This window comes from Crocodylus porosus, unplaced genomic scaffold (genome assembly GCF_001723895.1).
Source record: "Crocodylus porosus isolate Cpor-Errol unplaced genomic scaffold, CroPor_comp1, whole genome shotgun sequence".
NCBI classification, from domain to species: Eukaryota; Metazoa; Chordata; order Crocodylia; family Crocodylidae; genus Crocodylus; species Crocodylus porosus.
This window is the reverse complement of record NW_017728942.1, coordinates 2,930,793-2,945,064: the sequence shown is the minus strand read 5'-3', so window position 1 is coordinate 2,945,064 and position 14,272 is coordinate 2,930,793. Positions and strand designations below refer to the sequence as shown.

The 14,272-nt window shown below is 41.1% G+C and overlaps 1 protein-coding gene across 1 annotated transcript in view; it reads right to left on the bottom strand.

The window, feature by feature from the left end:
- Positions 1-14,272, bottom strand: part of DOK5 (docking protein 5) — a 75,817-nt gene that overhangs the window by 14,459 nt on the left and 47,086 nt on the right. Inside the window, exons 3-6 of the mRNA XM_019548159.1 lie at positions 9,215-9,329; positions 8,996-9,115; positions 5,864-6,053; positions 1,598-1,733 (exon numbers count right to left, since the gene is read on the bottom strand). Coding sequence (XP_019403704.1) covers positions 1,598-1,733; positions 5,864-6,053; positions 8,996-9,115; positions 9,215-9,329 — 561 coding nt within the window. The remainder of the gene's footprint in view (positions 1-1,597; positions 1,734-5,863; positions 6,054-8,995; positions 9,116-9,214; positions 9,330-14,272) is intronic.

Here is a 14,272-nt window from a genome sequence, read left to right as displayed (position 1 = left end):
GTGACTTCTAAGACTAATGGATTCTGCTTCCCATTCCTGGCCCAAATCCAGGAACACTACAAGAAGGAAAAGAAGTAGCTTTTGGAGGAAAGGAAGTGGGGAAATATTAGTTCAGTTTTTTTAAAGTTGCAACAATGCCCTTGTGCTCTTTAAATTAAATTCAGAGAAAGGGCATTTTCCATTTGTCCCAATCAGTTCATCCACCTCTAACATACTGATAAATGTATCCCTTAGACCAACAGCTTAATACAGTTCTAAAAAGGATTAGACATTGCATATGGCTGATAACCACGTCCCAGTTTACACTGCAAGAATGATTATTTATAAGGGGTATAATCTTTCATGCTTCAGGGTATATGAACCAGTCACTACCTGCATGGAACAAGGAAGTATTTCTGTTGTGGTGGGATTATTCTATACTGTTACATCACGTAGCTCCGCAGCTTGCATGGCTGGTAACTTTTTATCGTTCTCAACAGAAACCGAAACTGAAAAGTAAATCATGGTGCCTAAGGAGGTACACAGCTTAACCATATTTAAAGAAAGACTACCATACATAATGACTAAGGCACAATAAGGCATATTGCCGATGATGAGGAGGATTTTACACATTTGGAAAAACTGGTTATTGCTTCAGGCCTAGCCCAGGATTCAGGAGACCAGGCTTAAAAGCCGTGCCCAGGTGCAGGCTCTTTGTATAAAACATTGGGGAAGAGAATTAGTTTTTTGGTATTTCAGTTTCCCCTACAAGAAAATGTGGTATGTACTTCCCTGTTTCCCAAAGGTGTAGTGAGGACAACGACGTTAAGGACTGGGACACTAGAATGGCTATCTTAAACAGACAAAACACTCTTAGAAACAGATTCCCAGTCTAGATTAGGCCAATGACCTACCCACCCTTTTGCCAATCCATCAAGCTAACTTCAATACCTCTATATTCCCAATTCCTTTTAGCTTTTTGAACATCAGAAAATAGCTCTTTAAGGCATGCATGTGCACACCCACACCCAAAACAGCCCTGAAGGGATGGACAAGGGAGGGGAGAGAGAGAGAGAGAGATCATATAAGACTCTAGACCAGTATTTGTTTCTCTGTAACAAACACTTCAGTTTGAAGCATGACACTTTCTAATTTATTCCTGAAGTATAGACATCAATTAATATATAGAAACCAAGAGTGAGAGAGACAACATTTTGCAATTAAATTCATGAGAAACACTTCCAAATAAACTACTTGTGAGGCTGATTAATTAAGGGAAACTCTAATGAGAAAACATGTGCCGACAGGATCTGACCCTCATTCCTGTACTAATTTACACTTATTGATGGCTTTACAAATAAAGCAATCAAGGCATATAATGCAGAAATAGTTCTACTCTCTTTTCAGCTACCTGTAAAGCAATCATTACAGACTGCTGTAATAGCCTTAAGTGCTAAATTCAAAACTGAATGCGTTAACTAATGAGAAGAAAATCATCATGCACTCAGCCTGTTTACTGCCTGTAAATCAAAAGTTAAGATCAGGCTCAAGAAGGTCTCTGAACTGTATTACTCATTAATGTCAAGCGCCTACTGACAAGCACAACTAGCAGCCGTACCATTGAATTTTTCAAGCTCTGTAGTAAGCGCTCATGTTGTTCTGCTATGGCTAAAGCAGCCGAGTGAACCTTCTGATAGATTGCCTCCCCATCTCTTGTCTGAAAGATGAATAGTCCTTCTCCTGTGTCACACATCCTGCCAAAGTGAGAACAGAAAGGAGATTTTCACTTAGGACGATGGATAAAGTATATCTTTTGTCAGTGCTATATTAAAAGTGGTATCAAAATGAAGGGTAATAAATATAACAAATGGTTGCTTGGAATGCAGCACCCAGATTTCCATAAACCTTCATAAAAGTATATAAACCCACCAGCATGTGAAACAGTTGCTCATTATCAACCACATAAGCACCCAACTCTGAAACCCTCATCTGTGATGCCAGCACTTACTAACACACTAGCAGCTACTCAAGTTTAGGATGGTAGAAATAGCTCCTTGATGCATTTCAGCCCTGACTCTGTATGATACACTGGTAATATAAAACGATTCCTATACTATGACACGGGCTTCACTTGAACCTGATGTTCCTTTTAAATGCCAATTCAGACCTATCATTTCTAGTGTGTCTTAGTATGTTTTGGTGCAGGAAAGCTCAGGCTGACTCGAGGGGACAATTCCTAAGCTTTGAAAATAATGTAAATTCAGATCTGGATCCAAATTGAAACTTAGACCCTTGTCTAGATCCTATATGACTGAGATGAATTAAAATTATTATTTTTCTTTTTAGATTTAGTGCAGATGAGGGCAGAAACCAGGAAGCCTCTCTCAGAGGTAGCCTTATATTCTGCCTGCTATCAGAAGTGCTAGTAAGGGAAGAAATGCTACTTTCACATGCACTCATTAAAAACACATAGATGTGAATTTTATTAAACGGAGGAGACCAATTTACAAGAGTACTGAAAAAGTAATTAGTCTTATATTGATTTTATGCAGCATTAGAGGGCACAAAACTTCCTCTAGGACCCACATAAAACTATCATACAATTTCTCCTCAGATTTTTCCTCTTTCAGGTCTACTGTGAAATATCCATCTTAACAGAAAAAAAGGTTCCAATAAGAACTAAAATCAGTTTCAACCCAAATGTCAACAGTTTAGGGTGAAATGGATCTTGACTCAGTCATTCAACTCTCTAAATTGAAAGAACTTTTTAGTTTTGAGACCATAGTTTTGCCTTCAGTGAAATACTTGTCCATGTCCCTATTTTACTTGCTAAGGACTCCTACTTGTGTCTTTGTGGCTAAGAAATATACTATCAATTAAACAACAAATTGTCCTGCTCCTGCTTATCCGGGGACTATTCTAACCTAATAGGGGAGATGGAAATGATGCTTTTCCCTTTCTAGTTCCTATGGTTTACTCTGCTACTTCCCTCTCAGCTCTATAACTTCTCTTACTTATATCATATCCAAGTGTCGCTTATAAAGCATTGAGCATTTCAATCGCATGAAAAGTCTACAAGCATAGCCTTATTAGGACTTGACTTGATGTAATTAAGAACTGTACCTCAAAAGCACAAGGAAGTGCCACTGGATTAATCACAAAGATAGCAAGTGGATTATATACTTCATTTTGCATTATTTAATTTGCTGTAGGGAATGACCTGACATTCAAAGGATCTGAATTTTAAGTTACACATTGTAATGAGAAAGAACTGCTTTAAACTCATGAGCTAGGTCATGAGTGACTGATGCCACCTGAATCGAGGGGGGGGGGAGGAGGAGGGCATGTGCACCTCCGTGCACCCCCACCAGTCACCTACGAGCTAGGTATGACAGTCAAAAAGCTTGAGGCAGAATCGATCAAAGTTACGTATTCTTCTGTAAGCAGTGTAGTTGAGATCATTAGTGAACAGAACACATGTTCACCCTTGGGTGTGAGAGTAAAATCTTAGATGGGGTTCTGGCATTTCTAAACCAGTCTGTGCACACCAAATTCTGTTCTTTTAGAGGTATAAACCAGTTTCTGATCACCAGGGATCTGGGTTTCTGTTTGCTACAGAGAAACACAGCAAAACACAGATTTTTTTTTCCTTTAAGAGAGAAAAATGTGGCTTTTCTCCTTTAACCTGGGAAACTGAGGGTTTGCCCTTGCAGGCTGGCAGAGCTCCAGCCTGCAAGGCGATTCTTGGGGCTGGGAAAGGGGGGAGGAGGGACACAGGGGGCACCACATTCATGTGCATGCACACACACATCCATAGCAAACAGGTAGTGTGGTGGAGAACAACTCCCGCAGCTCCCTTGAGGTAAGTCTTTGTAAGTATGGAGTGGGCATAGGCAATGTGGTGGGAGGGTACAGGAAATGCCTGGGAGGAACAAGTAATGCATGGGAGGAGGGGGATGTGCCACCCCCCTCAGACCCCTGTGCCCACAGTGAGGCATGAGGCCTGACCAGCTCTGGGCAGGAGATGCCTCCATGGCCCAGTGGATGGGACCCAGCATAGGAGGGAGCACTGTACTGCTATAGCTCCCAAAGTGATGTTGCCTGCCTGTCTAGCAGCAGTGAAGGGCACAACACTGCACCACCAGTGCTGCAATGTCTCACATTGGTAGCCATGGCAGTGTGGTGCTGTCTCTCACACTGGGTCCCACCTGCTGGCCTGAAGAGGTGGCTTCTTCTGTGAGCTGGTCCATCCAGGCTGCAGCCCCACACCCCACACCCTGCTGTAGGTGCAGAAATCTGGGGAGGCATGTGCCCACCCCGCTGCCCAACATGTTGCCTGTGACCACATGTCCCCTTCCCTACAGTCCCACCCCATTCCCCATGCACTAGGGGGGCTGGGGGCAGTGGTTCAGGAGTAAGCAGCACCAGCAGGGCTGGGGGCAGTGGGCTGGGAATGAGGAATTACAGCATGGGCAGGGGAAGGGTATCAGCACATCGGGGCTGCTCAGCACAGCAAAGTGGGGCAGCTACAGCTGAACCCATGTCCTGGTGAGTGAAGGGGTAGGGAGAGCTCTGATTTTTCATGATTAAAAAAAAACTCAAATGACTATCTATCTATATATCTATCTATATTACGGCTGTGCGAAGTGGTACAGTTCCATTTCACCATGAGTTTTGATGGTTCGACGGAACAGTGTTTTGTCTCGAATTTCATCTTGAGTCGAAACAGCTGTTCCATTGAAACAGAAAGGCTGTTTCGACACTTTTTCAAGTTTCACTGGGGATGGGAAGTCAGAACAGCTGGGCTGACTTCCTGTCCCCAGAGCTAGATCATGCCGGGGTGGCAGATAGCCCAGCTGGGCTGTTTTCCCATCCCCTGCACTAGATGGGAAGCAGCCTAGCTGGGCTTCCTCCCAGCCCTGGTATGATCTAGCATGGGGAACAGGAAAGCAGCCCAGCTGGGCTGCTTCCACCCCCTACCAGATCTTGTGCTGGGGATGGGAAGTCACTGACTTCCCATCCCCAGCCTATGGTCAAAATGTTTCAATGACTTTCAAAACATTTTGACCAGCCTCATTTTGTTTTGAGGCTATTTTGAGGGCCTTTGTTTTGTTTCAATTTTGCTGTTTCAACCCCAAAATTGGTCAAAACACTGTTGAAATGAAATGGCTGGTGAAATTTTGCACAGCCCTAATGCACACACACACACAATAAATTTTATTACAATTAATTTTATTATAATGATTGAGGCTGTGGTAGGTTCACAAATTGCTTTAAAACTGTAAATATATCAATAAAACATTGTGTTCAACTGATATGTGTATGTGTATGTGTCATTTCATTTTAATTGCAGGAAAACAACACTGATTTGGGGGGTTTTAAATCAGAGAAAACCAGGGTCCCTGCTGATCACTTATACCAGTAAAAGTTTAAGGTCTGTACCTGGCTATATTCTTCATTATGCCCAAGGCCCAATCTTTGGTTCAACAAGTTACTGCAAGAACATGTTTTTCTTTACACATTTAATTCCCAAGGCTCATGTGGAGCATTTTTGAAAAAAATAATGCATGGCAAAAAGAAGAATATGCAAAAACAGTGAGCCTCCAGAGGTCTCCTCAAAACCAAAAACTCTTGTACTGTGTACTCCTATTCTCCCCACATCATCTTCCCACATGCACAGTTGTACTTATTTGACAGCGGCTTTTGCTCTTTAAGCCATACCTTAAAGTTACGTATGGAAAGGCTGAACTATGAGCATCATCCCTATAGGGTGGAATGTCCCCTCCATACTCTTATTCACTTCAGTCAGAGGTGGGTATCATATCACCCAGGAACAGTTCCTTATACATATGGATTACAGCAATATAGCAAAGCATGCACTCACCTCCCTGCTTCAAACGTAAACCAAGATGGGTCCCGTCCATAGCGTCGGAGGGCACTTAATGGCCAAGAAATGAGTTTTACTCTGGGATTCTGGATGTCCCAAAGACAGATATTCTCATATGTTATCTGCAAGGTACATTCCCCATGCACATCTAAATTAGGGGATGGCATCAAATACACATTGAATCTCTCTGGGAGAAAAACAGAAGGTTAGTCTAAAATCCCTGTAAATTAAATGTTTAAGACATTATAGGATTTACCTGTGTTATTTATATAATTATAAAGTCTTATTTCTACTTAAACAATTACTCTAAGAATAGAAGGATTCCTTTCCTTTGCTCAACTACACTTCTTTCTCTCTCTCTCTATACACACATATATGCATACACACTGAAATATATATACACATACACAACAATACAGTGAAGTCTCTTAAATAGAACTTAAATGCACATTGCAGTTCATGGAAGTTACTTAAATTCCTGCACTATTTCACAGAATTGTAGAAGCAAATGCTAATATCTACCTAGCCGCCTTTAAAGTCATTGAGATAAAGCTCTTTGGGGCAGCAGCCTCTTTTCTTATACATCTATAAATGGGCCTAACAAAGGACTGAGGAAGAAAATCTTCCCAGCAGCAGAAAGACCATGCAAAGTCTGAACTGCCAATATTCATCTGCTTGGGGCTTAGAGGATTGGACCAGAGAGAAACTGTGCAGAGGAGTTTCATGGTTATCTGCCCGGTGCTAATTTAAGCTTTGTATTGACCCACTGTGTGACAGAATGCAAGGGAAGTGATTTTTGGTTAGGCCTAGGAAGTGACAGGGCTATTACCAATACAGCAAGAATTTCACAGGCCACAAATTTTGTATGCAAGGTTCCTGTATGCCGCAGCCTCTCAGGAAGAGTTCTAAAACTGTCCCTTCACCTAGCTCCAGTTTGGGATTATATGGAAAATTCACTCTCGCTTGTCCAAGTAAAGACGGGACACATGGGTCACAGCAAAACTCCATATGAGTTGTTCAAGTCAGTGTTCTATGGCAATTAATTTCTTTTTTAATAATGATGGTTGTATTAAAAAAAATCTCATAAAACAAGGTTAAATGCAGTTCAAGTCTATGTATTAATAGCTCTCCGGTGTGTGTTAAAAGGACTCCTGAAGATTCCACATGCACTGAATTCTGCAGAGGGGATTTTCTCAATAATCCAGTCCTCACTGATGTGTAATTATCCAGAGCCACTCACCACTTGTCAGAGCAAGCATTTCTCACTGCCAGAATTTTTATTTTTTGAACTGAACATACAAACATGTTACCAATCAGAAGCAACAGTGGAAAGGCAGAAGCTAGGGTGAAGATGCAGAGGTACTCATCCTCCAGCCTGAGAGGCAAATCTGGCTTGTGAAGCCATGGCACCTGGCCTGTGGGGATCTTCATGGGTTGGAAAATTTTCCATTGGGGAAACAGTAGGAGGTCCTCATGGCCAGATCCAGCCCTGGGCCTGTCCCCCACGCCTCATTTCCAAATCAGACCTGCCTCCTCCTCCATTTTCACATCCAGAACAGGGCCAAACTGCTTCCCACCCCGAGTGAACGGATCAGGGTTGGGTTGTGCCCCTCCCCACCCCACAACCCTATGGCAGGATTGGGCCCCCACTGCACAAGCTCCCAGTACCAAATTGAGTCCACTGGCCTGCAGAAAGATTGGGCACCACTTTTGTAGACTAACTGAACCAGAGATGAGCAAGCTTTTCAGAGAAAACTCACTTCAGCTGACAATGACTTGAACAGGAACAGGATGACTTGATGAACTGGAGTTAAAATGCAATAAAATCCATACCTATTATAAAACCTATCACTGAAACACATTAGTCAGACCTTTGATTTCTCCAACCCTCACCCTGAAATTAATTTAAAAATACAGGAGAATAATGGGAAAAGTTTCATGTTTTCTTTGAGTGAAAAAGGCAAAGCAATACCTTAAAAAAAATAACTCTAAAGCTTTATCACTGATTAAATACCGAACTGACTTTTGTAGTTACATAGATGAATTACTGAAGTACACCTTGAGTATGGGTTCCAAATACAGCTTCATTTTGGAAACAGGATGATGGAAGTAGCAGAAGGAACTAATCGTAAATGAAAATTAACCATGAACAGGCTCTTGACCCGCTCTTGCAGCCAGGGCTGAAAGGCACTTTTATGTTCCTACATTATGAAAAATAGGCTGCAAAAAAGTTCTGTACAAAAAACTTTCAGTTAAAAATCTAATTTTCTACTGAACAAAGATGTCTCAGCAAGTTTTGTTCTTTTCATTGTAAAACCAGATAGTGCCGAACAAAACGATTTCAGCCAGAAATTGAAGTGTCATTCAAAAGGGCAAAATGATGATTGGTAGATCCGTTATCATGCCACATGGCATGTAGTGCAAATGCTCTCTTTTCCTGCAGTTGGGCTCCACAGTGGACTTCATGGCACCATAACCACAAGTCTTACACGAACAGCTCAGCAAAAGGGGAGACGGGGGCATCATGCTAATTGGGGAAATACAAAATTGAGATGTTTCCTTTGGAACATTTCCAAAAACATTTACATATACATCGGCATCTGGATACACAGAAGCCATCTACCACTGTAACTCTGATTTTTGCAGACAATTAATAAAATTGGGTGAATGGATTTAACTGCTTGCACAAATGGGCTTGCAGTGCGTTGCGATTTACATATGCAAATAAAAGCATTGAATCAAGTTATGCACAACATTTTTATTTATACCCCATTCATCACTAAGAACCCCTGTTATGGACAAGGACCCTGGTGGGTTAGGCATTATACAAACATGGTTCCTGCCTCAAAGAGCTTATTGTACACCTAAGTTATCTGAAAACAAAGTCTAGAATATTTTTAAAATCCTGAATCAAAGCCCCAAAATAATGCCATACACAATTTTTGATAACAATAGAAATTAAAAAATAGAATATTTACAAGAAAAAGTCTTCTGTTCACAAGGGAGTACGCCCAGTGTATGTTTTTGGTTAGGTACACAGCCCAAACCATTTAAGCAATTGAGTCATACGCTTAAATTTAAACATAATCTATAGAGGAAACCCCCCCCCCCCAATAGTTAGGTACATACCACTCTGCTCCCTTTCTACACCAGATGCCAATAGATCAGGTTCTCCAAGGCTAATGTCATTAATTCGAGTTCCTAGACACTCCATCTGCAGCACTTTGCACCATTCATCTGCCTCAAGTTCTACATAAAGACCCAGAAAAATCTGTGTAGGTATTATATGATTATAATTTCACAATTTACATTCCTGTGTTTTTTGATTTACTAAGCCATTTTACCCACCTGATTCACAAGCAAAGGTTTTGGATGTGTCATCATTAAAATAAATCCCAACAGCATGTTTCTTTGTGCTTTTTGGCAGCCGTAATATGTTTTTCACATTATTGAGTTCTGTGACCTGCAAAAGAGCAATTTGGAGCTCTAATTAGGATCTTGAATAAAGACTATTGACTGGAGAAGAAGAGGAAAGCAAGAGATTAAACCAGTCTGCAAAACAAGGAGAATGAGTCCATGAGCACACTCAAGGAAATGTCATCTTGACATGAATCAGCTTAACTGTTGACATAGTCAAATTAACTCTTCCCCGGGTTCATATTCTATCTGTGTGCAAGCTCCAACTTAAGTCAATATAAATAGGACACAGCTAACATCTAAATTAAGACTTGGGAGAAAGAAGTGATGCAAGAGAAGTATCAAGAAGGACCAAGAAACGAGGTTTCATCTGAACCATCCACCTATGCAAACGAGCCCCATTCATTTGCAGTTTGGTTGTTGAACTAAATATTAGGGTTCATGGAAATGTTTCATTTGAAGTATTTTTGATGGGGAAAGTGAGTTTAATAAAAGAGTCTTCCTTTCCTCAAAGGAATTTGTCACCATCTTTTTAAATACCTGAACCGTCCCTGACCCACTTCCCTCTGCAACCCCTAAAGAAAAAAAATAAATTAAAAATTGTTTGGCTTGCAGTTGCTTGTCTGCCAAAACCTGAAAAAGAAATACAGTTTACCATTTCGGATAAATAATGAAGTAAGTTACAACTAAACAGGAGTGAAGAATAGCAGAATTTGGTCAATAGTATTTGGTTACAGTAACATCATTTATGATCATTTATCATAAAAGCTAGAGGAAATCCTACCTGCTGAAGTTCTTATAATTTCTTTGCTGTTTACAGGCTCTAGGTAGAAGGTGCAACCTCTTTTCCTACAAGAGCGGCAGTTGGAAAGAGGTTGTGCTGCTGTCAGTGCCCAGGCTGAGGGCTTAGGTCTATGTGAACAACATCAAAGCCTTACAGAATTTCCTGAACAAAGCGTAGGTTACTGGCTGTTAGCCCGACTGATGTGTTAAGGTATTTCTGACTGAAGAGCTTGACTCCCTGGCCACAGAAGGTAAAAAGACCCATTTCACTGACATAGTATTTATGTATCGATTTAGCCATCATGCTTCAGTGAGGAGGGGATAGTCAAGAAAAAACTTTTCCAAGCTTCCTCAAACATTTTACATAAAACTGAGCACCTTGAGTGTAAAGTTTTCCCCACCAAAATTCTTCTGCTTCCACATATTCTGTGCATTTGACTTTCAGAAGGCCAAACTTTGTTACTTGCACTCATAAGGGGCAGTATGCTTTATAACCCTACCTATGACTAAGGTGCTAGTAGGTGTGAATATGGGTTATCTGGAATCCACAGTGCTTTCTCCTAACACACAAACAACAACATGTGTGTGATACCCATTGCCGGCAACCCTAGAGGGCAAGAACTCAGGGCCCAGAGAACGAATGGCCTAAAAGGACAACATCATCTACATAAGGAATTAACCCTTAACTCCAAATTGACAGAAACTCTATAGGGCAAGGAACTTTCTGACTCTATCCATGAGTAAACGGGGTAATTTTGAGTACAGAGAACACTTTATTTACTTAAGCCTTTGGTTCAGACTTCTTCTAGTGACAGTTGACAGCTTTTAAACTTGTCCACGGACACAGATCCCTTGTGCACTGGAACTGCACAGAAACAGGGGGAACCCTACCTGTCGCCAGAGTGCAATGGCTAACACTCTTCAACAAAGTCTTATAAGGCTAGTTGTTCTTCTCTCATAAAGACCCTGTGCCATTCAGAGAGTCAGAGAAGACAAAAAAATTAAAAAAAAAAAAAATCAGAACTTTTGCAGAAGATGCCTTCAAACCAAACTTGCCTACCAAGAACCATCCTACACCCTGAGGCAAATGGATTTCAGGATGGCAGGTGCTATCTGTGACCTGGGTTGAAGACAAACTGATCTATCAGGCGACTACTTCACATAGTAATAGCAATTAGGTAGAGTAAAAAAAAAAAAATGTATTTAACAGCTGTTATTTTTTATTAAAATTTAGCACTACCAAATAAAGAAGTTGTTAGTTCAGCTATGCTGGAAGAATCCAGCCCTGTAGACTGAATGCAGCCTTTATCGTTCAAGTTTTCAGCCTTTATCTTCAATGGAACTTAAGTAGTATGAGTATGCTTATGTACTTTGTGAACCAGCTCTTTGGCTAGGGACAGCCATTCAAAAAGCCTGAGTCTGGACTGATTCAATCTTTGCAGGTTAGTCTAACCTGGCTAGGCTGAACCCGTTTGTAACCACACAGACATCCACGCTGGACTGAAGAAGTGCAGGCACATGCCTGCAGTAGCTCAGGCTAGAAGCAGCTCTCCCTTCCCTTCTGTAGTGCTGAGTTGGGGGAGTGGGGGGTGGCCCAGGGCCAGGCCCTGGAAGGATGCTTTGATTAGGGAGGAGTCCCTCCCCATTGCTGTCCACTTCCAGGTCTGCTGCCAAGTGCACTGGGGAGCCCCCCATGTTCCTGTGGGATGCTCCATCTGCCCCAGCTTCACAGCATTCACAAGTTGCCTAGTACCTTGAGGTAAGTAGAAAAAACATTTAAAGCTATGTCTATGTCCAACTCGCCGAATCTTTCCAAAATAATTTGGAGGGTTTCAATTCGATTCGGAGAGATTAAAAGGTCCTTTGATTCCATTCATATTTGGAGATTTGGCCACCAGATCAAGCCAAATTGAATCAGGGAGCAAAGCTTCACACAGCCTTACTGCACAGGTTTAAACCCGTTTCTGATTATATAAACCAGTTTATGTGTAATGTCTCTCCCTAGCCTTAAAGCCTGCCATTCCACAGTTTTTTTTCCTATGGTACAAAGGAGAAAAGTAGTCAGGAAGACAGGTTTCCAAAACAAAGAATTCCATCTTTAAAGATACATTGTGAAGATAAAAACAGGCTTTCCATTGGATTAGGAAGCACATCATCAGGCTACTTCGGAAAAATAGAATTGGAATTTTTTCTCTTCTTATTACTGATATCAAATCAAATCTTAAAGGTCACACAGTAATGAAGAATAACTTCACTTTGGTAAGCCAGAAAGCAGAACAATATATGTAAATAGAGATGTCATGAGCTTCAGTTCATGCTTGAATGACCAGAGGTCATCCATCTGAATTTTGTGGGGGGAGACTGGAGAGAATGAATTTGGTTGATTTCTCTCTCACATTTGTCCTTTATGACCATGCTAGTTAAAAGACAATAAAGACAACCTGTACTCCTAACTCTTCCCCGTGCTTACCTTCATAGTGGTTTGCTTTTATAGATGTCAGGAAACACCAACCCTCATTTACAAAGTTAACTCCTTCTCAACAACATGAGTTCTGGAGGAAACACTACATGAAATACATGATGGCATTGTTAGCATTAGGTTTATTTTGACAGTCCCAATGCAAAGGTTACTGGACTCTTACTATTAACTCAGATTATCCTCAACATCAGATTCAACTGAATATTTGACCGGGGAAGGGGGTACCAAACAAGGGCTCAATCTACAAAGTCTAAGGTCCTTTTTTCCCCACAAAGGTCCACTAACAAAATCCCATCTCTCTTCTACTTCTGAGAGCTGGCCTTCAGTTGTTTAAGCAGTCCTGGAACAAACTTTGGTGAACTAGTGATCTTATGAACTACTGGACATTTAAGATTCTCTTAGTTCCTGGCTGGTATTGTGAAGAAAACAGGGAGAAAACCCCCATAAACCGCCATGCGTCTGCCAGTTTGGCTTACAGACACTCAAAATAACACCCCCCCAACATCCTAAAAACAAAACTCCTATAATACAATTAAATGTAAGGAGGCTGGGGCAGTTCCAGGGAGGCAAAGGCTCTCAATACACACAAAAAAATGTTTAAAAGATTGAATCAGAGGATAGAGGATGGGAAGGAGGAAATTTCCTTTCTCCCTCTGACTGCCCAAGAGGATGAGAGATGCCTTGGAGAGAAGAGGAGACTGGATCTACTCCATGTCCCACACTGTGCACTCTTCCCCTCATTCCACTGGATCTTCTTCACTCACTGATCAAGTCTCAATCTTCAGGTGAGACACAGGATAATTGCACCTTTTAGGATACATTAAGCTATACTAAATAGGATTTCAATTGGACAGTAATTCCCCAGCTAGAAATTAAATTATAATGAAATTCTTAAAAAATATAATAGAGGTAACTGATATATGGAATATATCAATGTATGGTGACTGATATATGGAATATATCAATATAAGGTGACTGTCACCATGGATAAAACACTGCCAGATTTCATTGCAAACCAAATGGAAAGAGCTGCGAGATGGTATTTTACACAGTATTTTACACAGATTTCATTTTGAAATCTTTCTTCTGCCACGATAAACCCTTTCTGATAACACTTGGTTTTGCAGAGCTGGGCAGACAACAACTGAAACATTTCCTGATGCGTTGTGACAGACATGTAATCCACAGTTTTGACCTCTGGTCCAGGTCCAAATAGCTATGGTAACATGCATGTGACTCTCTTCTCAGCTGGCTTCAAGTCAACTTCTTTTCTGCTGCAAGAAAGGACTTAGCATTGTGGGGGATCTTTTGGACCATAAATTTCATGAGTGACTTCAAGCAAAGTATTAAACCTTCCCTCACAGATCACCATTACTTCCCTAAGTCCAGAAACTACAGCCAGCTGGTTTATTTGTTATATGATTGCCTTTTCTAGCTACTATTTTGTGTGGTTTCACTGGATTTTTGCCAGACTTGTACAGCAGACAACTACTATTTCTTCCAATTTTCCTCCTGGTTTTGTTAAGGCATGCATACAATGATAAAAAAAGGCAGATGCATTTCAACCTGGATAGATCCCCTTGTTTTAGCTATTGGACAGAACGGCTAACTGAAGAGTCTGAAAATGCCAGTAAATGTTTTTTATTAAATTTTCCATGGCTTCTTCCATGATGACAACAACATGACAACAGGCTACTGGGTGCTTTTGTATTTTTTCTTCTATTGAG